Source organism: Colletes gigas, unplaced genomic scaffold (genome assembly GCF_013123115.1).
Source record: "Colletes gigas isolate AHSC1104 unplaced genomic scaffold, ASM1312311v1 Colletes_gigas_Sc00003, whole genome shotgun sequence".
NCBI lineage: Eukaryota > Metazoa > Arthropoda > Insecta > Hymenoptera > Colletidae > Colletes > Colletes gigas.
In genome coordinates this window covers 9,102,071-9,127,625 of record NW_025106632.1, presented here as the reverse complement: position 1 = coordinate 9,127,625, position 25,555 = coordinate 9,102,071, and the positions used below count along the sequence as shown (strand labels likewise).

General features: G+C 33.6%; 3 protein-coding genes across 7 annotated transcripts; 1 reads left to right on the top strand and 2 right to left on the bottom strand.

Annotated features, from left to right (window-relative positions):
• Window positions 1–1,056: 1,056 nt before the first annotated feature.
• Window positions 1,057–4,967, bottom strand: LOC122404552 (trifunctional enzyme subunit alpha, mitochondrial). Its single transcript, XM_043408606.1, has 11 exons — window positions 4,818–4,967; window positions 4,284–4,393; window positions 3,882–4,154; window positions 3,536–3,786; window positions 3,073–3,456; window positions 2,827–2,997; window positions 2,484–2,706; window positions 2,042–2,251; window positions 1,775–1,970; window positions 1,489–1,691; window positions 1,057–1,417 (listed from the first exon to the last, which is right to left on the bottom strand). Exons 1-11 carry the CDS (start codon window positions 4,888–4,890, stop codon window positions 1,214–1,216), a joined length of 2,298 nt encoding a protein of 765 aa, XP_043264541.1. The 5' UTR covers window positions 4,891–4,967; the 3' UTR covers window positions 1,057–1,213.
• Window positions 4,968–8,834: 3,867 nt separating this feature from the next.
• LOC122404671 (metallophosphoesterase 1) lies at window positions 8,835–10,963 on the top strand. 5 transcript variants are annotated; one of them, XM_043408847.1, is made up of 10 exons: window positions 8,835–8,913; window positions 9,222–9,344; window positions 9,421–9,566; window positions 9,653–9,723; window positions 9,796–9,936; window positions 10,005–10,172; window positions 10,249–10,334; window positions 10,394–10,516; window positions 10,580–10,720; window positions 10,802–10,963. In XM_043408847.1, exons 1-10 carry the CDS (start codon window positions 8,872–8,874, stop codon window positions 10,961–10,963), a joined length of 1,203 nt encoding a protein of 400 aa, XP_043264782.1. In that variant the 5' UTR covers window positions 8,835–8,871. The 5 variants fall into 5 exon arrangements, with proteins under 5 accessions (XP_043264782.1, XP_043264785.1, XP_043264783.1 ...); XM_043408850.1 differs by having other exon boundaries at window positions 8,858–8,937; XM_043408848.1 differs by lacking the exon at window positions 8,835–8,913 and adding an exon at window positions 8,937–9,074.
• Window positions 10,964–17,191: 6,228 nt separating this feature from the next.
• Window positions 17,192–23,033, bottom strand: LOC122404524 (prohormone-3). The gene is made up of 6 exons (XM_043408558.1): window positions 22,932–23,033; window positions 21,230–21,425; window positions 20,573–20,708; window positions 20,357–20,506; window positions 20,077–20,165; window positions 17,192–19,136 (listed from the first exon to the last, which is right to left on the bottom strand). The coding sequence occupies exons 2-6, from the start codon at window positions 21,389–21,391 to the stop codon at window positions 18,993–18,995; spliced, it is 681 nt and encodes a 226-aa protein (XP_043264493.1). The 5' UTR covers window positions 21,392–21,425; window positions 22,932–23,033; the 3' UTR covers window positions 17,192–18,992.
• Window positions 23,034–25,555: the final 2,522 nt, after the last annotated feature.

Here is a 25,555-nt window from a genome sequence, read left to right as displayed (position 1 = left end):
AAAATATCCTCTTGATTACCCGCATTTGCTTTTATTAAAATTTGTCTCGGCCATTGAAAACGAAGGATGCATTAGAATTATTTCTTTTTAAACCGTTTAGAATAAACATCTCTAACCACGGAAAAGTTTGATTTGCATAATATTACTATTATTGTGGTTATTATTATTATTATAAGTATTTAAATTTGTCGATATTCTGTCTGTATACTGGTATGATTGATTTATTCTTTCAAATATTTTGGTAATTTTTAATTAAAGGACAATATTATTGATTAATAAAGACTACCCTGTATGCTTTTCTGCCTATTAATTTTTATTTGAAAAAAGACTAAATATGTAAAGTGAAAATAGTACTAAGCAATTTTTGTTATCAAAATTACTTGAAATTTAAATGTATTTATAAATATATTTGAATCAAGTGTATCGTGATACTTTTCAATGCCATGTGAAATTAAGATTAACCTTTTTATTGAGCTTCTCTGAATGAACTTTTTTATAAAACTCCTGTTTATTTCGCGGAAGTTATATTTACCATACCCGTTAATGTTATCGAGCAGGGAACACCTCAATTTTTTCCCTCATAAATAAGCATATACCTAAAAGTGCAATACCTCCTAGACATTGCATCAAGTACAAGAATTCCACTCCTATGTCTTTCACAATTCAAAGTGAATAAAAAATTTTAATTAAGCGATAAATTTATTCGTATACATGTACCAATCATTCATTACTGAACACCTTGATAGAGTATAATAGATGTACGCTTACGCATTTGTACTGCCGTTACTTTTATAAAGGACAATGTTTACAAAATTATATTTTACAATTTTATGAATAATAAAATATATACATATATTTCAAAACAATAAACATGTATACATATAGTTTGCAGGTTTATATTAATTTTTAAAAATACATTTTACCACTGAACTATATATATTATGCAAATATTAAAGTTATCTCAAAGTATAAACTGTATAAAAATGCTTTAATAAATAAACATACAACTATCTTGCATTGTCATTCGTTGTAGAAAATCCAAATTGTTAGGACAGTCTTAATATGTATATATATAAGTATATAGAAAAATATAGTATTTTTAAACATTATGATCGCCATTCATGCCATTATTATAAATGCATCAAAATCTCAACCATTTAGTTTTCAAGTTTGGATGCTGTATATACTGGAACTATTTAGTTTTAAGTTTTATTTATTGTTTATGGAACTTTTTGCTTGGATCTGATGCAAAATCATATAACATCTGGCACGGTTTGAAAGCATCGCCATAATTACTTTGATATTCCTCCATTTTATTCACTAATTTACCGGCTCCGTAATGATCTACCCAACGGAAAGGTCCACCAGTAAATGGAGGGAAACCTAGTCCAAAAACAGCTCCAACATCACCTTCCAACTACAAAAATATATTATTTTATATACGAAGAGATACAACGTACATAATGCATAAATAATAATTCGACCTACTGAATTAGCCAATATATTTTCTTCTAAACAAAGCACTGCTTCATTAACGAATCGAGATACCATTCTTAATTGACGATCTTCGTCTAATACACTTCCTTTTGGCTCAAGTTTATATTTCTTCAAAATATCTAACGCTCCAAGATTAACATTTCTGTGTTTCGTATTGGCTTCATATACATATATACCTTTCCCAGATTTTCGGCCTAAAAATTGTAGATACCTCGTTAAATATCTGTACATTACAAGGATAAAATCATCACAAAACCATTAATAAGAAAGAAAATACCAAGGAAACCAGCTTTAACCATATCACCAAGTATATTTACATCTCCACCTCTAAAACGTTCGCCTAAAACCTTTACAAGATGAGCACTTATATGAGCACCAACGTCAATTCCGACTTCATCGGATAAGGTTGCTGCTCCAACAGGAAATCCAAATTTTTTTGTCAAATTATCCAGATCCATTGGATCCACACCTTCCTATTTTTGTGTATAACATTACACTTTATCTTAATATATTAATTAATATGAATAGAAATAAAAGTATTAACCTGCATTAATCTAATAGCTTCAGATAACATAGCAGACAGAATTCTTGTGGTATAGAATCCTGGACCGTCTCCAACGGTAATAACTGTCTTACCCTGTTTTAAACCAACATCAACCGCAGTTTTAATAGTTTCGGTCGATGTTCCTTTGTGCGTTATTATTTCTAATAGTTGCATTTTATCTACCGGAGAGAAATAGTGCATTCCAATCACCTAAATATCAAAGTTTTATTAGACTAAATTTACAAGCACAGCGCTGTCATTAAGGGTCAGCGGGTACCTGAGATTTCAGGTTCGGGACGGGGGTCGGTTCAGGAGCCCGAATGTTTATATTATTCCAATACCTGAATTTTACAACATGTCGCAACAGATCGAACAAACTAGGTTTGTGGAAAATTTGTAAAAACTATAAAGGTACCCGCCCATCCCTACTTGTTACGCTTACTTTGTCTGGACGACTACTTCCAGCAGCTATTTCAGTAATAGGAATTGCTGACGTATTCGTTGCAAGTACGCAATGCCCTGGCGTGCTTGCTTCGATTTCCTTTATAACTTTGTGTTTAATTGCAATATCCTCAAATACAGCTTCAATTACTATATCTGCATTTTTAAAGGAATTATAATTTAAAGTGGCATCAAGCTGGGAAAAGTATTTATCTTTTTGAAGACTAAAAATAAACACAAATTTACATAATAAATATTTGAAATTATAGACTGGATATAGGAATAAATTCAAAGGAAACATCCTATACAAAAATATCTCAATGAAAAACAAGTTCCAAACTTACGTCGAATACTTTTTTCTCTTTACAGCATTATCCATTCCCTTCTGTATTTGATTGATACCTCGATATAAACCTGTTTCATTTGTATCTTTCATAACTACCTCAAAGCCTTTGTCTATGCTAACTTGAACAATACCTGCCCCCATTAGACCAGCACCAACAACAGCAAGTTTCCTAATATACATACAAAGTTATATTTCTGTAAAAAACTAATCATTTTTATAATGATATGCAAAGAAACCTGCTCACTTAATAGCACTTTTAGGTGTACCAAAGCGATTCTTTTTACATGCTGTTTGTCCAAAAAATAAACTTGTAAGACCTCTACATTCTGGTGTAATTGTCAATTCACCAAAAGCTTTAGCCTCTGCTTCATAGCCAACAACTGGACCTTTATCTAAACCAGTGCGTACTACGTCTAAAATCTTGAGTGGAGCAGGATACAAGCCTCCAGTCATTTTCATCACTTGTGCTCTTGCTTTTTTGAATACTTGATCTTTGACAAAGTTAAGTGAAAGAACATAGTTCGTAACCTTGTCAGCCAATGTTTTAGGACCACGATTAATTTTCAGAGTCCCATTTGCAATATCTTTTGCAGCTTTAACAGCAGTTTCTTCTAAATATCTCATAGAGCTATAAATATTGCATATATAGTTTTCATATATATAACTTTCATAAAAGTACACATTAAAGTAATTAAAACATTTCTCACTTTTTTTCTGATGTTTCAACCCCTGGACCAAGACGATTTACTAAAATATCTACTATTCCAAATTTTTTAGCTTTATCTGCTTTCAAATGTTTACCAGTAAGAACCATATCTAATACATTAGGAAGTACTGTTAATCGAGGTAATCTTTGAGTGCCTCCTCCTCCAGGCAACAGACCTAACATTACTTCTGGTAAACCTAAACTAGTTTTTGGATCATTGGTAGCTACTCGATAATGACAAGCCAGTGCAAGCTATATTGTTTAAATAAAACTTTAAATAAGTAAAAGCTAAGGTATATAAAAATATTAAAAACAATGTACAAATTATAATTTTGTAATTTATATACCTCTAAACCTCCTCCTAAACAACTGCCCTGAATTGCAGCTACAATTGGTTTTTGGCTTTGTTCTATTGCATTCAAAATACTGTAACATCCTATAGATGCATTATAACCATCTTCTATACTTTTAAAACCTTGTATCATAGTAATATCTGCACCAGCAATAAAACAACCTGGTTTTCCACTTATAAGAACTACAGAATTCACAGCAGAATCTGTTTGTATATTGTTTAAGGTATTTGAAAGTTCATTCATTATTTCATAATTCATTGTATTTACCTACATTAAGATGTATTAATGGATTTATTTGAAATGTATATTACTTGATTCATTCTACTTTTTTATAATGTTTGTTAATTATAAACAATAATATCATCAATATCTATTAATATGATATAAATATTATACCTTGACTCCTGGAGAATCTATAGTAACCACAGCTACATTGTCTATGACTTTATATTTCAAATGTTTTGAGCTTCCTGCAGTAGCAAGAGTTCTAATTGTCTGATACATTCCTGAAAGCAAAACTTATGCAATGAATTACATAAAGTTAAGGTAAAAGGAAAACATAAGAACTTGCTCATTATCTTTATTGTATATTGTTATGGGACAAAAATATATTAAACATTAAATAACAGTAATTCAGTTCAACATTTGTGATATTAAAGTATAATATTCAATATCTATGTAGATAAATGTTATATAGTCTTTAGGTTTTCCATTCTAAAGTTAAAATATACTCATGCATTAAAAATGTTCTTTTACAATTTTTCAAATTATTAATGATTGTTAAATATTACATAGATATTACGTTTGCAGAATTTATACTTTCATTGTTATAACACATAAAAATCACAAGTTTGTCAATTAACTACTTTAGAGCCAAAGTTCAAGATACAAATATATACATATATAAATGTTTTCTCTGTTCGTACTTACCTGTTTGAACTATAAAATTTTTATTTATGCGCGAAGAACGTGCAATAGCATTTAATAATCTGTATTGAGACATATTTTAAAGTATTACCTGCATACGTACAAATAAACAGTATTAAATGTGAACATGGAATGAATACTATTCTGGAAGTACCTTCTACAGATACGCATGCGTTCAATATGTGAGTTGGTACTAACCTAACTTACAGAATTCGCTATACTTTTCGAAGACTTTGACCTCTAGTTGATGCATTTAATATATGATACATACAATATATATTGAAAGATAATTTGGACATTTTGCACTGTTTATTGCAAATAAACAGGTCATATATATAGATTAAGTCATAAATGATAACAATCTACGAAAGACTTTTTTCTGTAAATATAAAAAGCTCGAGTAATTGTAATAAGCAGTATTTTGAAAAAATATAAATAACTAGTATAATATATGCAGTACTGTCTGTAAAAATAATTAATACTTCACATTTATAAATATTTGTTTAAAAATTGGTGGAACTCTATAACAACATGTAAATGAAAAATGTATACAAAACTTTAATGTATGAAATATATTTATAACATTAATAAAGATTTAAACAACATAAATGTGCGAGTATATGTATTTTAATTTTTGTATATATTTTTTTCATATTACTCCTTTGCCTGCGTAACATTATTTTTGCATTTTCCGTACTTAGTAACTAACGGTAAAGTCCAATTATCTTATCAATCTACAATCATTTTTTTATTGAATTTACTGCAGACGAAACGTAGAATCACAGATAAGATACAAAATAAATATTTCATCTGACGGGCATAGACAAGATAAAGAATAAACCGATAAACGTAAGCATTTTTTTTCGAGTTACAAAGATAGGAAGCTTGCGTGTCCTTTATCATTTTTATGTCACTACCAATATTATCGGTTCAAACCAAAATTGAACAAAAATTCAGTCGAATAGCGAATGGATGATTACAAATAAATCTGACTTAATTAATTTCACGAATAAGGAATAAATCGATCTTATTCCCTGTATTTTATTTGTGATTGGAATTATTCCAATCACAATATACTATACATATTTGTCTCATCGATAGTACAACTGAGATAGGAGTGATTCTACATTAAAAGACGAATTGAAAATAAAGAATAAAATTTTTTCATACGAGGCTTTATCTTCGAGATAATTGATTGAGTACAAGTTGCTCTGATATGTTTGCCCACTATCCACGATTTCTACTTGTACTGAAGTCCAAATTGCACTTTATTGTATGCATACACCAGAGATGCCAGAAAAGCACCGCCGGGTGCACACGCACACATGCCAGATACGCGTACGTGAGCTCGTGGAGTTTCGGAAAGTCGACAAAGGCAAACTGACGCATGCTCTCTTTCTCGATTCTCCGAAGCTGCCAGAAGTAATTTCGGATCGCCTCGTGGGAGTCGAGAGAGAAAGGCTCACATTTGCCTTCTCGCTCTAAACAACTGAAATCCGACCTCCTGTCAACGGCATACGATTTGGATTCTCGAGCCGAGATTCTCGACTGCCCAGGCATTTTTACTTTCCGACCTATGTAGGCGCACATAAGCAAAGTACCCATAATGAAAAAAAAATTTTGTAAAATTTATTTTACGGAAATACACGTTTTAGGACCTCCTGATCATATTTTAATTATTGAAAAAAAAGAAATTTTTTTTTATTCCCATGTATGAGCACACATGTGTATATTATTAATACGATTTTTGAAAATCAAAATACTTTAAGATTGAAAATTAATAAATTAAAATGAGATTCCACTTTTTACCAGTATTGTGCAAGCTGTGGTATTTTTCAATAAGAAGAGTTCTTACTTTATAACATAAACAAAACAGTAGAATTAATAATTGCAGAAATTAATTAATAATGATTTTCCTCGATTGTTTTGAAATAACCGTATCAATTGGTTATGACGAACTAAATAGAACTAACTAGAAACAAAGGAAAAGTGATCCCGTTTGCCAGTTTAATACAAAGTATGGGTTGTATCTTAAATTTTAAAAGCACATAGTCGAATATTTTTAAAGGTACAAAACATAGCGTTTCATTGTAGAACAGTAACATAAGTTAGCAGGTAATGTCATAAAACTGTTTTTCCCAGCTATATCCCTTTTTACCTGAAGTATAAGGTAAAAAGTACGAGCTACAAGGTACGACTATCCGAAAATCGTTCACATTTTATCAATGTAAATGAAGCGGCCTTTCCATCAGAGTTAAATACAAAATTTTGTAATTTCTGTGAAAACAAAATTTTCAGTAAATGTACGTGGTGCTTGAAATTTTTATGTTTTGACTGTTTTTGTGAAAAGTACCATCCAGATTCATGTACTTCGTACATTGAAAATAACATATGTTAAATGTAATCGGTTAAATTTAACTTTAAAAAAAAATATTCGAAGGTCAGACAAAAATATAATGTCATATTTAGTGTACGCTTAAAGTATGATTGAAAAAATAAAAAAAAAAAGTTCGAGCAGGGTTCGAACCAGCAGAGCAGAAGAAGTTCGGAACTTGCAGGCAAAGACCTCATCACTCACGCCACGCTGATTAGTGGTGAACATAGTTCTATTTCTGAAAATAAGTACCTGTAATAACTTTAATAATATCTCAAAGTAAAACCTAACCCAAAATCGGGTACCATTCCAACTTTTCCTTGTTAGAACCGAGTTTTCAATTTGTCTTAGCGAAAATCGCAATCACATTTTGCATATTATTCTAAAACATTTGTGGTATTCGTTTTCAATGCGATTTAAGTAAGCATGTAATGTATAAGATTTCATTTAATGTTTTCTTTTCTAGAGAAGATAGAGAAAAAGTTTATATAATTTTTTTTATATAAAATTTAATTCGTCCTAAGATTTATATGAAACATTTAAAAGATTTTTTATACATTATGCCTATATATCGGAACAACTATGAAGCAAGAGGTATAATCTGTAAGGAGTGTATGTGTGTGGCTAGGAGAACCGTTATCGTTTGCGTCGATAGGAGTGTTTAGTCTAAGTTAGAGTAGGTATCGAGTGAGGTGTTTAGGTTTAAGCTGAAATACGTTTTAGAGACTGCGTCTCGAACGTGCGTTTTGTTTAGATCATTATTATAAGATAGGAATAAGGAAGGGTCGACTTTGACTGCAGGAACGTCACTCTGTATCGAACGTTAGTCGAGAGCAATCACAGTTTTACGTTCATGATCTTTTACGTTTACGTTTTATGTCTTTCTTTATGTTCTTTATGTTAAATAGTTAGTAAATATTAAATAATATAATTACATCGTTACGTTTAGTGTTCACGTATTTGAATCCGTCCACACGCCTTTGAAATGAGAACATAAAACTTAAATGTAAAATTCATTTAAATTCATTCAGCTATTTATATTCAATCGTATTAATAATATACATATGTGTGCTCATACATGGGAATAATAAAAAATTTCTTTTTTTTCAATAATTAAAATATGATCAGGAGGTCTTAAAACGTGTATTTTCGTAAAATAAATTTTACAAAATTTTTTTTTCATTATGGGTACTTTGCTTATGTGCGCCTACATAGGTCGGAAAGTAAAAATGCCTGGGCAGTCGAGAATCTCGGCTCGAGAATCCAAATCGTATGCCGTTGACGGGAGGTCGGATTTCAGTTGTTTAGAGCGAGAAGGCAAATGTGAGCCTTGCTCTCTCGACTCCCACGAGGCGATCCGAAATTACTTCGGGCAGCTTCGGAGAATCGAGAAAGAGGGCATGCGTCAGTTTGCCTTTGTCGACTTTCCGAAACTCCACGAGCTCACGTACGCGTATCTGGCATGTATGCGTGTGCACCCGGCGGTGCTTTTCTGGCATCACTGATCTGATAGAAATAGAATCTGCTCATGTTCGGAGTTCAGATTCAAATGTAAATGCACCTTTATTTGGCACAAATTAGTAAATTACATATGCTTGATCACCTGATCTGCCTCACCTGTAACTGCGGTGTGCAAGGATTCGTCAGTTTCCTAATATCCATGTCATTAAATTTTTATAGTTTATGTTTTTGTCATCGGCGGGCCGCGCATACACGAGAAAAATGGTCCGTCTGAGACACCACTGATTTGTATGCAAACATCTACATAGTTATATATAGAGGAAAAGATCAGTAATAACACATTGAGGCTTAATTTACGCCGTAGTTACATAATATCGATGTAGTAATTTTAATTCGTGTAAACGTACTATGCAATAACTTGATAAGTATGTAATGTCATGCAGTACAGAATACTTTTCCAATATTCCATTATAATGTAGAGTACATGTAACTACTAATATCATGTTTATTTAAAATCACATTGTTTTTTACTTATAAATTATGTTACATCTCATCCCTTAAATTGTTTACAGCTGTCCAAAACATCAAATACTAGAATGTTTTCATGCAAGAAATATTTAACAGGAACTGCTATAGCTTTGTTATGCGTATTTATCTTCTGTGAATATTTGATATATTATCTTGTGCTTATTCAAGTAAGTGACATTAATATTAGTTGTAATTCTTATGTACATAGACAAATTTGTAAAACTTTTTCTTCTAATATATTAGTGTTCATGGCCTACTTTGGACTCTCGAAAAGTCGATAAAACAATTCCACAACCAAAGAAAGAAGAAACTCCGGTGCATGCATTGTTTATAGCAGATACTCATTTGTTAGGTTCTAAACGAGGACATTGGTTTGATAAACTAAAAAGGTCCACCTTATGTATAGTTTTTATTATTTATTCACATGTAGATAGAATTAAATCTTTTTTAATAAAATGAATCTTTTCTTATTCAGGGAATGGCAAATGTACAGGGCATTCCAAACTATGGTTACACTTCATAAACCAGACATAATTTTCATATTAGGTATGCAATAATATGCATTTTAAGTAATATGAAATAATTAATAATAATGAAATGTCATAATTATCACAATAGGTGATTTATTTGATGAGGGACAATGGAGTAGTTCTGCAGAGTTTGATCAGTACATACAAAGATTTCATTCACTATTTTCAGTACCTAAAAATACACATCTTTATGTTGTTGCCGGAAATCATGATATTGGATTTCACTATGGTATTATGAAATCTTGCGTATTCTTATAATTAGTTAATGTTCTTAATAAAAAGGAAATATTTATTTAGCAATTACGCCATATTTGAATCAAAGATTTATGAATGGTTTAAAATCACCAAGTGTGAGAAGAGTTAGTATAAGGGGGAATCACTTTGTTTTAATCAATAGTATGGCCCTAGAAGGAGATGGATGTTTCTTGTGTCGTCCTACGGAAATAGCATTAAATAAAATAGCAGGTACATTTTATTTTTTGTCTAAAAAATAAATGTATATGAACATTAAAGTTTGCGAACAAAATACATTTTCTTTCAGCACATTTAAGATGTGCAAAAGGTATTGGAAGTCATTGTGGTGAAGATAATGCAATCTCAAGATATAGTAGACCAATACTTTTGCAGGTCAGTAAAGAATTTTTTGATACAGTAGAAGTTGTATTATATTTCAATTATGATTATAGCATTACCCAATGTATCGTGAATCAGACGAAATTTGCCATGAAATTGATCAAGCACCAGATGAAATAAAAGATATTAAATTTAGAGAACGATGGGAATGTTTGTCAAAGGAAGCATCTGAACAAGTATATAAAATAATATATGAGAGCTATTATTGAAACATTGACTATAAAATATTTAACTTACAGCTTTTAGATATATTGAATCCAAGACTGATCATTAATGGCCATACTCATCATGGTTGTAGAAGATTACATTTAGGGAATATATTTGAATTTACAATATCATCATTTAGTTGGCGCAATAAAGATAATCCTTCAGTCTTACTTGTAAGTTAAAAATTTAAAATATATAATTTAAATTAATTATTTCATTATCATTATACATATAAAATAATACTGATATTCCAGGGTGTATTTACTCCTAATAATTATTCTGTATCAAAATGTTATCTGCCCGTGGAATCTACAGAGATCCAAATTTATATTATGAGCATAGTGTTCATTTTTATATATTTTATTATAAAATGTAAACTAAAGAAGAGTCGATATTACGTTTTAAATTTTCATTGAAGTTTAACTAGTAGATTATGATAATTAATTATAGAAATAAGCAAATGCGTGGAAATATGAATCTCTTACTCTTTAAAGGTTTGTATATATTTAAAAATAGTAATTACATATTATTTACACTATTTACAGTACAAAATATTTGTTATTTATTATCATATATTAATAGAATCCTTCAATGCAACCAAATTTGAAAAATCTGTTTCAGTATTCTTATATATGCACTTTAATTTTCTTTGTATTTTTATACTAAAATATAATATATAATAAAAGTTGCTCATGTGTGTGTGTGGGTGTGTATCAACAATCTTTTGCAGATATAATTTGCAAAACATTACCATTTTATTACAATAAAACGAAGAATAATTTAAATTAATGTTGTTAGCTATAATACTGACTTTGATTATGATTAATATTATATTTTTATGAACTTTTTATACTGTTTATAACAGTAATATTAGTATAATCAATGCAACCTATACATATATAATTGTGTGTACGCGTGTATATAATTTTTATTGTATATGTATAGTGTTGACTGAATTATGTGTGCCGAACTTTATTTTATGAGGTCGTAAATATTGTATAAGTACGAAATATTTTAAAACGGACTAATAAAAAATTGGAAGCATTGAACATCTATTTCATTTTTGAAATATCATTTTGCCGACCTGATTTTTTTAAAACCCCATTTGAGGCCCAGAAATCCATTAATCGAAACTTTTGATCTATACGATTGTGTTCACAGTCTTTTTTATCTTCAAATTTAACTCATACTTTCTTTCTATCATCAGTTACTTTTATAAATTAAATGTTTTCAAATAGACCCGCCAGGGATCATGCCATAGCGTCAAAGTAGATTTAAAAATAAACATAAAAGTCTATTAATTATAATAGTTGTTATATTCACTGGCTACTTTGTTGGCTATTCGTTGGTTACTGCGCAGGTGATATGATTGGGGTAGGTCAACATGACGCGCGAGTGAGAGAAAGGTGCGACGCATAAAACTGAGAGAGAGATAGTGAAATTGGAAAAATGTCGTCTTCCTTTAGATAACGATATCTCTGAAACGGAAAGTCGGATCGACGTAAAACAAAAATCATTTCAAAGAGGAAGCTTTGCCGCTCCTAATAGTGACACAGTTCCCTTTTTAAAACAGACCTTTTAGAAGGAATTTTTTTGATGTTTAACGGAATGAAAACTGTTTAGCAGTTTAGAGATAGGCATCAATCGATTAATTTTATAGAAGTGCTCAACCGATTAACGGATGCGATTGAAAATTTAGTTGTCAGAAGTAAATCGCAATTAATAATCAGGAACAGCCGGTTCATAGGAACAAAAAATTTCAAACACTCACCGAACGTAGAATGCAGCACTAGTACCTACCTGGATGACCATGTTGTCCATTGAAAATTGTCAACGAAGTCATCCATGAAGTTTTCTGGATCCAAGAATCATGAATCCTTGACAAAATTAGATGCCAAAATTCTGTAAAAGAAAATAGAAAAAATAACATTCTGTTTTTACAATTATAGAGATTTTAGTTTTAATAAAAAGATTTCTAATCATTTTGAACATTTAAAATCGATATAACAAAATTTGGAACTAACAATAACAATTTTTTAACAAAGTACAAATATACTTACAATTTTTCGCACATGGGACATCGCCATATACTCCTGTTCAATGATGCACTGACTCTAATACCGATAACGAATAATTTTTATTTCGAAAAGAACAATTGCAAAAGTTGTTAAAGATTATAGTAGCATATTAAATTAACGCGACCGAAAATTAATCATCGGCGAACAAATGATTCTACTATTGCAATTCATAAAGCAAAGAGAGCCCCGATGCTCTGTACATTTAGGTGTGCGCAATATACACTGACTCGACCATCGCGTGTATCTAACATGTATGCGAAACTCTACTCGAGGCCACTGTGCTTCAAAAAACAATAAACAACACTACGCAACAAGCACTGATTCTACCGACCGCATTGCACGCGGTCAACAAAATTACTGAAAAAGAAAAATCTGATTAGAAATAAGAAATAATTAAGCAAGCATATATACCTGTCTGTTGATCGAAATAATACTAAATCGATAAAAAGACAAAAATATATAAACGTATATAGGTGCATACTCACTTGTTATAATAAATTTTCCAAGTTTTCCCAATGTTCGATTTCAAATTTCCTCGATTCGATATTTCGAAGCATTATGGCGTCGATTGCGAGCCGGTAGCGTTCATTCGAATTGCAGCAACCAAATTCTTTAACATATATAAAACACAAATTTCAATCAGATGCATTAAAATATATGTACCTACATCTTAATTTAGCATCATCTGAACACGATATGTGTCCCATGAAATAATAATTTCGATTAGAGATGTGATAATTAATGTCGATTAGATGTGGAAAAAAAGGCGCCAAGTTGATTCAACTTTTTTCTCGATTCCGACTGAATTTATAATAGACACGTATTAATATTGAACGAAATCACTAACAGAGAGTGACGGAGAGTATTAGTAGCGATTAGAAACATTTAGGTACGAATAATTAAGAAGTACGTACCTCATTAGACGCGAAGACTGTCAATGTATGTACCCCTTCCCACCAGTTTCCAGAGAACGATGAGGAGCAGGTTCGGACACGTTTACCGCGCGAAGTAATGGAGGGGTTGTGGGGTGAGATTGGCTGGCAGTCCAACGTCTCGATTCTCGATGTACATTTCCGAATGAAAGGTTAAATTTTATATATCGAATAACATTATATTATTTAAAAAATAATTATAGAAAGATTCGAGACAAACAATAAATTACGTAATGATTTATTATCGTTATACTCATGTGACGTCACATCCGTAGCATCCGGTCTGGCACTTCTTGAACATTGAATATATCGATATGTTATGCGATATACATATAAGTAACTAGATAGATGTAAATATATTTATTCTAACCATAGAAACGTGTAAATATTAATTTATATCAAAATTTCAATCAGTTTCTCATATAAATGTTCTTTTTGCGTATAGTGTGTTTTCTAAAAATATTTGTATTAATTCTCACTATATCTACACAACAATTTTTCTCGATTTTGTCGATAACATTGGGTTTGACACAGCAATGGTAAAAAGTTCGAAACTGTATCGGCATAGACGCAGAATGGAATAGAGGTCACAAGCAATTTGTTTTTCGTAACACACGGATTAAGTGCACAAACAATGCATAGTGTAGACGAGAAGAGCAATACTTTTTCGTGTCACACGGACAAGTAATTCGAGAGCCTCCTAGCTTCAAGGTGAAGACGAGAAGCCGGTGGCCAAGAATGTAAACACAGTCAGATGAGTCACAGAAGAAAAGAACTGTCGCGTAATCGGATCACTGCCCCGGGTTTAGTAAAGCTGGCAATGGTAAGAATATAATCACTTTAAAAAAATATATTTACATATTATTAAGTACATATTCCGATCGACTCATGAATAGAGACATTATCGAATCTATGGAATGTATCGAAAGTCGGATGAAACGTATTGTGACGTCTCAAAAGTATATCGATAATAAATCATTAAGTAATTAATTGTTTATTTGGTATCGTTTCGTATTTATTTTACAGTCACAGTTTCTACATGTATGATCAATGTTATTCGAGATATAAGATTTAACCTTTCTTTCGGGAATGTACATCGAGAATCGAGACGTTGGACTGCCAGCCAATCTCACCCCGCGCCCCCTCCATTACTTCGCGCGGTAAACGTGTCCGGACCTGCTCCTCATAGTTCTCTGGAAACTGGTGGGATGAGGTACATTGACAGGCTTCGCGTCTAATGTCGTACGTACTTCTTAATTATTCTCACCTAAATGTTTCTAATCGCTACTAGTACTCTCCGTCACTCTCTGTTGGTGATTTCGTTCAATATTAATACGTGTCTATTATAAATTCAGTCGGAATCGAGAAAAAAGTTGAATCAACTTGGCGCTTTTTCTTCCACATCTAATCGACATTAATTATCACATCTCTAATCGAAATTATTATTTCATGGGACACATATCGTGTTCAGATGATGCTAAATTAAGATGTAGGTATGTACATATATTTTGATGCATCTGATTGAAATTTGTGTTTTATATATGTTAAAGAATTTGGTTGCTGCAATTCGAAAGAACGCTACCGGCTCGCAATCGACGCCACATTGCTTCGAAATATCGAATCGAGGAAATTTGAAATCGAACATTGGGAAAACTTGGAAAATTTATTATAACAAGTGAGTATGCACCTATATACGTTTATATATTTTTGTCTTTTTATCGATTTAGTATTATTTCGATAAATAGACAGGTCTATATGCTTGCTTAATTATTTCTTATTTCTAATCAGATTTTTCTTTTTCAGTAATTTTGATGACCGCGTGCAATGCGGTTGGTAGAATCAGTGCTTGTTGCGTAGTGTTGTTTATTGTTTTTCGAAGCACAGTGGCTTCGAGTAGAGTTTCGTATACATTTTAGATACACGCGAAGGTCGAGTCAGTGTATATTGCTCACACGTAAATTTTGTACAGAGCATCGGGGCTCTCTTTGCTTTATGAATCGCGATAGTAGAATCATTTGTTCGCCGATGATTAATTTTCGGTCGCGCTAATTTATCGCCCTACTATAATCTTTAACAACTTTTGCAATTGTTCTTTTCAAAATAAAAATTATTCGTTATCGGTATTAGAGTCAGTGCATCATTGAACAGGAGTGTTTGGCGATATCCCACGTGCGAAAAATTGTAAGTATATTTGTATTTAGTTAAAAAATTGTTATTGTTAGTTCTAAATTTTGTTATATCGATTTTATATGTTCAGAATGATTAGAAATCTTTTTATTAAAACTAAAATCTCTATAATTGTAAAAACAGAATGTTATTTTTTCTATTTTCTTTTACAGAATTTTGGCATCTAATTTTGTCAAGGATTCATGATTCTTGGATCCAGAAAACTTCATGGATGACTTCGTTGACTATTTTCAATGGACAACATGGTCATCCAGGTACTAGTGCTGCATTCTACGATCGGTGAGTGTTTGAAATTTTTTAAGAACAACGATGAAATCATCCATACTATAGATAATCTTATTACCGTTGTGTAAACAATTGCGTTTCATCTGTAATAATATTACCGAATTACTGTACGATCTGAATTTTTCTGGAACAGTGTTCCGTAGTTTCGTCAGTATTGCATTGGCAATTAATCAATTTATCGATTGGAAATCAGCGTTGTATGAAGGTTTACTGCAATCCTGGCAAAACATCAGAATCCTATCAGATAGATAGATTTTCAGAAAGAAGAATTTCAGTAGAGAAAATATGTTGCGCGGAAACTATATTATTTATAGAAATTTTGTTGCGTAAAGTGGCAAGAAAAATGAACGAAGAAAAGCAAATTATTGTTTGATCTTTGATGTTTTACACTAAAAAACGTGGGTCTTGAACGTTGAAATTTGCGAAAATCGTGAAAATTATTGGGACATTTTTAAATAGAGGAAAAAGCAAATTCGTTCGACGGAAAACTGGTGAAATAAATGCGAGAGGGACAGATTGGATTGTTTTTAATGCACCACAATGTATTTCACATTAAACTCTGCATTATAATTTTGAATAGTACATATACATAGTTATACACATATAATTATGTTGGAATTAATTCATTTGATAGAGGTACTTTTGACTCGAGCCTGAAGTGGCCATAGTCCCCCAAATGTGTCGTACGTGAAAATAATACGCGGAAGAGTAAGATTTTCCATATTTTCCCATCAAGATTAGAAATCCACTAGGTGTATGATATGTATTAGTTTCAGTTCGTAATTTTCTCTTCGTTCGCTTAATCCCACAAATAACGATAACAGAACGATTAAATAAGTCGTGTGAACCGTACAATACAAAATGATTACAAAGGGGGAGGGGGGGCCTGAATTACGACTTACATTCGTATAATTGTTACCAAATTGCTTATTACAATTGTAATTAATTGAACGTTGGGACTGTGAATCGTGTAACCTGAACGAAGGCTCAAATCAATCGAACAAAGTACTTGATTGGCTAATCTTTGCTGACTAGAGGTACGCACGACGCATCAGAGGGTAATTACATTATATGTTATAGATATACGCCTCCGGAAAATATATGAATACTATGTAAATATATAACGTTTAAGTATACATATCGGTCGAAGATAAAAATATAATTTCAATAAGATATATCTCGTATAATAGCATTCACAAACTCTCTTAATGGATTAGGCATTCACATGATATGTTTAGAGTTTCCTTATACTATAAAGGTCAACGTTGGAAGTATAATATTCCCGTGTAACTAGAAATACGTTCCATTTTTGTTTTTATTTGTAGTTTGGACTCTCGATTGCCTAGCATCAGTGGCTTAGAAACGAGGGGTAGTCCGGATTTCGCAACAGGTACTTGACGCATCAGAAAATGTCTCGCGACAGTGTCTAAACTAAACACTGCGGTTTCGGTATTATTACAATTGTAACATTTGCTTCGTTCACGTTCTTTAATGCCACGACTACGATCGTGAATGCAGCTGGTTCCTTCGTCGCGTATGTATATAATATATTCTTTTTTTTAAAACCACAATTATAATTAACATCTGCGAATCCCAACGATATTGATTTCTTCTTTAGTAGAGATATAGATATATTTAAAGTAACGATTCTCACATATATGTATATATATATGCGTGTGCGTGTACTCCTTTAATTATGTTATATGTAACGCTACGACTTTAATAACATTTAACGAAGCAACCTCCGAGGTTTCAATATTCAATAGAGCGATTCCCGCGATTTAATCCTTAATAGAGCGATTTCCACGATAAATGTTTAATCGAGCAGTTTCCACACTTAAATAATTCATCGTACTAAATGTTCTACGTATACCTCTAAGAATTTTGGAATATACGCTACGCGAAGCAATGCTGACTTGATATGTACGTTATCGGATTTTGCTCCTGAACACGCATCGATTAAAATACAGTTGTGCTCGGATTCCGCTACACGACTTAACAATGTAATAACGCGTTAAGTAATTACGTTTTTGCAAACACCGACGAAGTGTTCCTTCTTTTCAAAGTTTCGGTATCGTGTGTTCTACGGAAACGTCTACGGCGCGATTTCCGATCAGATTTTAGAACTTTAATATCGTAATCGTCGTGTCGCATTACCGTGTTCGACTCTTCCCCGCGAAAAGTATTTCCATTACCACTGACATACGAAGTATTGGTCTGATTTCTTCTCGAGAATCAGGAGAAATGAAAATATATATGTATATATATAGTTTTCCTCTGTGTGTGCGTTTAAGTAATTCGAGGAGACACCTTACGAATAAATTCAGGAAACTCGATTCGAGGATCTCTCGAGATCGTCGGTCCAACGATCATAACTAAATAAATTCTATCGCAAGAAAAGAGCATTTCTATCTTTCAGTCATTGTTTCGAACGCAAAGAGATTTCCTTTAACAAAAATTTTTATTCAATCGTTATCGTTTATAATTATTTTCTTCGACGTTTCTATCGCTATAATCATTCATTCCTTTTCTATTCGATTCCAATGCAAATTCTAGTCCTTTCGTACGATACAAAAAAAGGGTGTTAAGAGAATTGATAAAGGAACGAAACTTTTAAACACCCTGGATGTTGTTTCGACGACAATTGGAACAACTTTTGAAAACGCGCCTCCATGAATCTTCTCGTTGATATGTATTTTGTCTTACGATTCTATGAGACGGGCTGTTCTGATATGTATCGCGTTTCTCAGTCATAATGTTGAGAAAGAAACGATTGGAGGGCGCGTTCTCGTTCTTTCCGGTCCGGTCGTCGCGAGGGCGGATCGAGAACATCGAACGAATCGAGAGAATTTCGAATTGACAGACTTATATCCTAGGCTTTTCTGCATAGTTATATAAGGTAGATTTGATTCAAGTAGACACTCCTTGCATTCTCATCGGTTAATTAAGGAACGATAGATCATTTAGGCGAAGGGGACCCGTTTAAAGATTCGGTTCCCTTGTCCGGTGATCCGCTTCTCACCGGAAGTGTACTGTACCACGGACTTGATCTGATCCGTTGCTACCGGTCCAATGCACACCAGTGGATCCTTGAAGTACGAGCAAACCTGTTTAAACATAATAAATTTTTAGAAAAAGTTATCAAGTTAAAAACTTTAAAATCAATACCTTTACATTTAAATATTACTTCTTACAGTTTGACGCGTTAACTGCCATACCCACAATTTCTCATAGAATTTATTAGAATTTATTTTCTATTTATATAAGGTTTATCTTCTTTAATCTAATCTTGAAAATAAATTTGTTTAGCTCAGTCAACGCGTTAACGTGTTAAACGAGAAAAGTTAGACACGTTTCAGGTGACACTCGACGATGAAAATAGAGAAGAACGAAAGAGATGGTAAAAAAAGTGAAATAACATAGGGAGCAAAGGAAAGTTAGCAGAATAAAATCAATTGTCTGGACAAGGACATCCCCACCATTGTCGATCGCGCATGCACGATTCCTTTTTGACGTCATGACAATTTACAAAGAAAGTACGCTTGCAGATTTACGTAATAACGCGCGTGGTGGGGATAGCCAATCGTAAAGCAAAGGTGGAAACATTTTATACAGCATCTGTATTTTGTACCGAAAAATCTTGAATTAGCAAGTACGGTGGACATTTTTTAATGGAGCTTTAATAATTTTTTGATGTTATATTTTTCATTATTCAATTAACTTCACCCTTACGATATTATTCTCGAACAGTAATTGGATAGAATAGCACCGATAAGCATTGAAATTTCAGCGAAATAACGAATAGAAATAAACAAAAATCTATATTATCCTAACCTTGAACTTGAATTATCGCGGTTAAAAAAAGAACGAATATCCTTTATTCTTGGCTGTTGTAAAAACTCGGAAAGTTCAAATAAAATCGAAGGGAGTGCGAGCAAAGATAGATAAATTCCTCGCCGGCGGGTTATGAACGGTCAGTTGATTTTGTTTCCGGCTATAATAAGGTACACGTAAAAGAACAGATATTAAAGAACACACTGTAAATACCTTTCTGGGCGTTTGCCGGTGACGTCTTTGTAGCTGACAGCACAAACCACGGCTGATGTCACATTCTGCAGACATGTGGCATTCCTCGTCTGGAATCATTCGTTATTGTTGGTTCCACGTTTAGAAGTTAAATATAAACGTGTCACACGAGACCTTATAATTATCTCTTTGACGTGAAACCGTTTGTGCAGTGACCTTTGCCGGGCTACGTGTCTCTAAACGCTTTACTCGAAACAAAGTTACACGTCGTCTTTCGCGTAACGGATCAAGGGTAGCTTACTGTATAGTTTGTTGGAAGTCACCGGTGGTTGGCACGATCGAGTTTCGCTGCCGGGTATCTCTGCACACATTAAGCCAGTTTCGCAGTCGTTGTCCCTTCTGCACAGTTCACCCTGTTTCTGACCAAGTTGGAACACGCAATGACCCTCCTCTGAAATTTATCCGCTGTACTATTGTCTCAGGTTCGATCGTAAGGGTGAAAAATAACACGACTAACCTGCGTCGACGTTGATGCAAATAGAACCCGGGCAACAGTGCTCGTTGTTCGTGCACCGCCTTTCCTCGCAGGGCACAAAGGGGTCCTCTTCCAAGGAATCACCGTAAGCGTTTCCGTAGCCAGCAGATAACGGCCGCTGTAATCGAAACGCGAAAAGTTAGTTTATTACGAAAGAGATATTTTAACAATTCGAAAAGATTCCAATCTCAAAAGAAATAAGTTTTTTTCTAGAATATAATTGATTATATTTGTTGTGTAATTCGTTCGGTCGAATAACAAAATGCATTTTTGTATTTAAATTCGGTTACGATAAAAAGTTTTATTCGAGACTAAATATTTAATATTTAGTTCGTCGTGGCGTAACCCTTTAAAGGAGCAAAGATGCTTGGGGGTTATTTTGAGCCGCCTACGCGTGCTAGGAAATTACTCGATTAAATTTTTCCAAGTTCTATCTGATTTGAAATCTAACAACGTTATTCTTGCGAGAATAGTTCGTGACAGTAAAACGCTTTCGTCTAAGTGCTTTTGCTGTTACGTGAAAACAATATGTCGATCGATTGTCGACCGTACTGCGGCAAAGTTGCAACAGTTATCGTGCGCGCAAAGACGCCTGGAACACCACGGGAAATCGCGTTGTTTTAGAAAAGATCCCCTTACCTGGTACAGTCCTGTCCTGCTCATGTAATCGCCGTGGCCACCGTAACCGAAATTCGACAGCATTTCGGGACTGAAACGATTAAAGAGACCGCCCCATGCTTCGACTCCGAGGTGCATCGAGCTCGCCAGGGCGACGACGGCCAGTGCAACGCACGTGTGCATTTTCGCTTTTCTAGCAGGTGTTTAACGTGAACTCCTGAAAATCAAAAGTAAAGAGCTTTTAAATCAAGCATCAGTTTCACGGTAAATATACTGTTTATACGTTCGAAATCTTTACTCTGCCCGGACGAGTTTTGTTCCGATTGAAAACCCTTAAAGGGAAGTGATTACTTAGATACTTAAAGAAATTTTTGTTAAAAATAAGTCTCGATTTCCCTTACTGTTTGAATTTTTTTTAAAGGTAAAGTAAAATTGAAAAGCACGTTCCGATAGTTCCTAAGAACGCGATATTAAGGGAAAAATATTGAAACGTGCCGGACAGGACGAATAGTGTGATCGTTGTCGAAAATATTTTATGATTTCATTATTTTTTCGAATTTTTAAATATTTTGTTTAAAATTTAATAAGATCCCGAGATGGGAATATTACACGTGAAGTTTTAATTAAATTCATTTAATCGTTTAGATTGAATCGTGTCTCAATATCGAGTGTATATATAAAACTGTTGCGTTTATTGCGTTTTGGTACAACCGAACGATGCTTTTTGCCTAATTAGAGTGACGTACAGTAAAGATTTGTGTGTGACGTTGCGGAAGTAATAGACTTGCGCAACTCTGTTTGGTATAGACTGACACGCCAATTAATACGTTGAGTCTTGTCTAATTGATTTGTCACATAATAATGCGTGTTGCGTTGATGAAGTAACACTTCTGCGCAATCTTAAAGGCATCGTTCTAAAAACTTTATGACGAAATTCGAAAAACTAGCAACATTGTAAGACTTTGAAATAGATCTTTCACATACCCTATGTATGCTAAACTCTCTCGAAACAATAATTTAAGATTTAGAACGTTGCACTGTGATTAATTTTATATATTAGAAACTTTTATTGCTATTGCATAACAAAGGCTTAAGTTTCTATCAAAGCACGAATCTTTTTTTCCGGAAGAGTGGCAATTCCACAATTTTGATCATTTTTAAAAAATCTTAGTTCGCATAATAGTCACAATTACACGGGACAAGAATCGTAATACTAATATCAAACAGAAAGAAAGATCATTTTTCGATGCAACTGTAAGTAGTATTGGGTCGGGAAACGTAAGCAGTCAGCCCTCGTTATGTCTGCTACTACTTAAACGACACTGTTCACATTCTACTTACTAATGGTAACTAGCCAACTGATTTTTATTTTCTATTAGAATACTCGACGAATGCATAAACATATAGAATTTAAAATCATCGAGTACAATACTATTTTCTTAAATTACTACGCGAAAGAGTCTCGATTTGCATCTTCCATACCAGGTTTTAAATCATCGAAACCAATGTTAATGACTTACGGTATTTGCGAAAGCGGCAACGGTAACAATTGTTTAATAACACCGGAGATGCATTAAGTAAATTGACAATTTTCATAGCGCCAAGAGTTTGCGTATTCTTGTAAAATGTCTGTTCACGATTACGTGCTAAATTAGCCGTTCGAAATAGAATAAACGAGAAAGCAACGTTGCAAATAATTGGAGAATAAATTCGTTGAACTTACTAGATTTTTAGTGTTTGCTCAGATTTAAGTTGGCCGGCGGTAGGACGACAAGGGAGGATTTCTGGCTGTTCTCGAGATCAACAAGTCCTCGACGAAGTTTGCTGGAGGACTGAGTCTGAGTTGCGCTTGCATTGCCAATCTATACTCCTACGTTGTTCCTGTCTTCGTTGTGCAGACTCGTACACTACTTTCGCGCAAGCGCGGTCCTTGACTTTTTTTTTCACATACACAACCCTATAGTCTGTTCCACGAGAGGTTGAGGAGGGTTTAAATAAAACCACGTGACTATACCAGGAACGTATTGACAGAGTATTGCTCGGCAAACACGTTATTATTTACCTAAATTGATAGCAACGATTCAGTTTTTTTTTCAAGAATTTTAGCTTCTGCAAACATTTTTTAACGAAAGGTTTCTCCATACATTATTATTCAATCGTTTCTTGCATCTTTTCGCGTATTCCCATTGGACGTCGAGTCGATGATACACTCCTGGCCAGAGCTCCGTGTCGTCACAGTGGACCAATCAGATTTTGGTCACGGGTCGTGTTACGTTTACGCCCGACTTAATCGTCTCATGGAACGAACTATAGGTGACATTTCTCCATTCAGATTTTCGGTTCCGCCTTTGATGTCACACGTGGTAACCTTTTATCTATCGAAAGAGGAAGATATATCTAGCGGGAGACACTTTCATTTTTCTCCGATCGCCTCGAACCTTCGCGTTACTATCGTCGCCATATTATCTCGAATAGGAGTACCATCTACGAGCTGAATAATAATTACTTGTTGAATTAATGAGGATTCCGTTTGTTTGCTTTGTTTAAATTTTCCTGGCGGTTCTGTTTGCTTCGTAAATGCGATTCGAATCAATTTTCCGATGACCTACAGGGCAGTTTTGGCCGTTTTCAAATTTAGCGAAAATTCTAGAAAGATTGACAACGTCGCGTAAAGCCAGCTCCGAAGAACTTGATTGCCAGGTGATAAATTTTGTAGGAAAATCTTTTGCATTCTTTTTTACAAGGAAACTTGTAATTTTATCTCGAAAGTTGTACCGTTTGTAGTTGTTTAGCAAAATATGAAAGTCACCGAGAAAATTGCATCCTAACCCAGGACGTAGCAGCGCCGTTCAACGGGCGCACATTCGTGTAGGTGTTTAGCTCTGTCTTCGTCGTTGCAGTTGAATGGCCATTGTTTCGGTCTCTCTTGGTCGTATTGATCCAAGGTGTCCTGATGTTCTACCGGGCGGTCGATCCTGCTCCATATATTTTCCCTCTACGTAGCCCACGAATAATAGACATGGCAAGCGTACGCGCGAAGGTGGACAGGACGGTTTTCATTAACACAGTGATTGAGACAATTGAATTTCATTTTTTTCTCTTTGTTCAATTCACAATGTAGCCCAGAAGTCGAGTACCGGTATATTTCGAAGCGTAAAACGTTCTATTTTTACACATATTACAGTAATGATTCTTAAAACGAACATCGCTCCGGTGTTGGCATGTTCATTTTTCGTACAGCGGAGTCGAATTTCGACACGAAGCCTTCTTTTAAGTTGTGAGGAATAGAAATGTTCAATTTACGAATCACGTATGGGGTTCATTTTAAGAATCATTACTATATTTTCCTGTTCTTACTGATAAAAATACCGAAATATATACTCGAGAAACAACATGATCATTTGCAGATATTATAAGAAGTGCATACAGGGTGCTCGGTCACACAGTATATTTTCGGTGAGGAATTTTTTTTTCGAAAGTGCGTTGGAATTCGGGGGTATGTCTATTCACCAAAAATGATTGTAGTTGACCCACGCAATCAAAAATAATTTTTCCAGAACGATTTGAAATTTTTTAATTTCGCCCAAAAATTTCATGTACTCGAATTTTTTTCTCGAAAGTGCGTAGGATTTTGGAGGTATGTATATTCACCAAAAATTATTGTAATTGACCCCTGCGACTGAAAATAATTTTTTTAGAACGATTTGAAATTTTTTAATTTCGCCCAAAAATTTCACGTACTCGAATTTTTTCACTCGAATGTGTGTAGGATTTCGGGGGTATGTCTATTGACCAAAAATGATTGCAATTGACCCCTGCAACTTAAAATAATTTTTTCAGAATGATTTAAAATTTTGTAATTTTATTTTTTAATAACTTTTTAACGAAGCCTCAATGAAGAAATTGATATTCTTGATTTTCGTCTTATTTTAGCCTCTAGAATCAGGTAGGAACGTTATCGTCGGTGTCGATGATGGATGTATTATAGTATTTAGTTTAGGCCGTAAGGCGTTCAGGTGTCCTCGAAAATAACCCTAATGAACTAATTTTTATCGATATCATAACGAACAATAATAAATATTTAAACCGTTTAAGTAATAATTGACGAGCAACGAATATGACGATTGATAATACTTTCAAGTTTTAGAACTAAAAAAAGGTGTCAGAGTCGCGGGTAACGGTTAGCTTCACATAAATCTTGTTTACTTTCGCGAAATGCTGACGCTGAAGTACGGTTCACTCGCTTCCGACAGACACGCGTTCCGAGTGATTTCTCGAGAATCCAGCTACCCTGACGAGGGTCGTAAGTGCACAAACACCTGGAAATGCCAGAGCGTGCCCTTTACT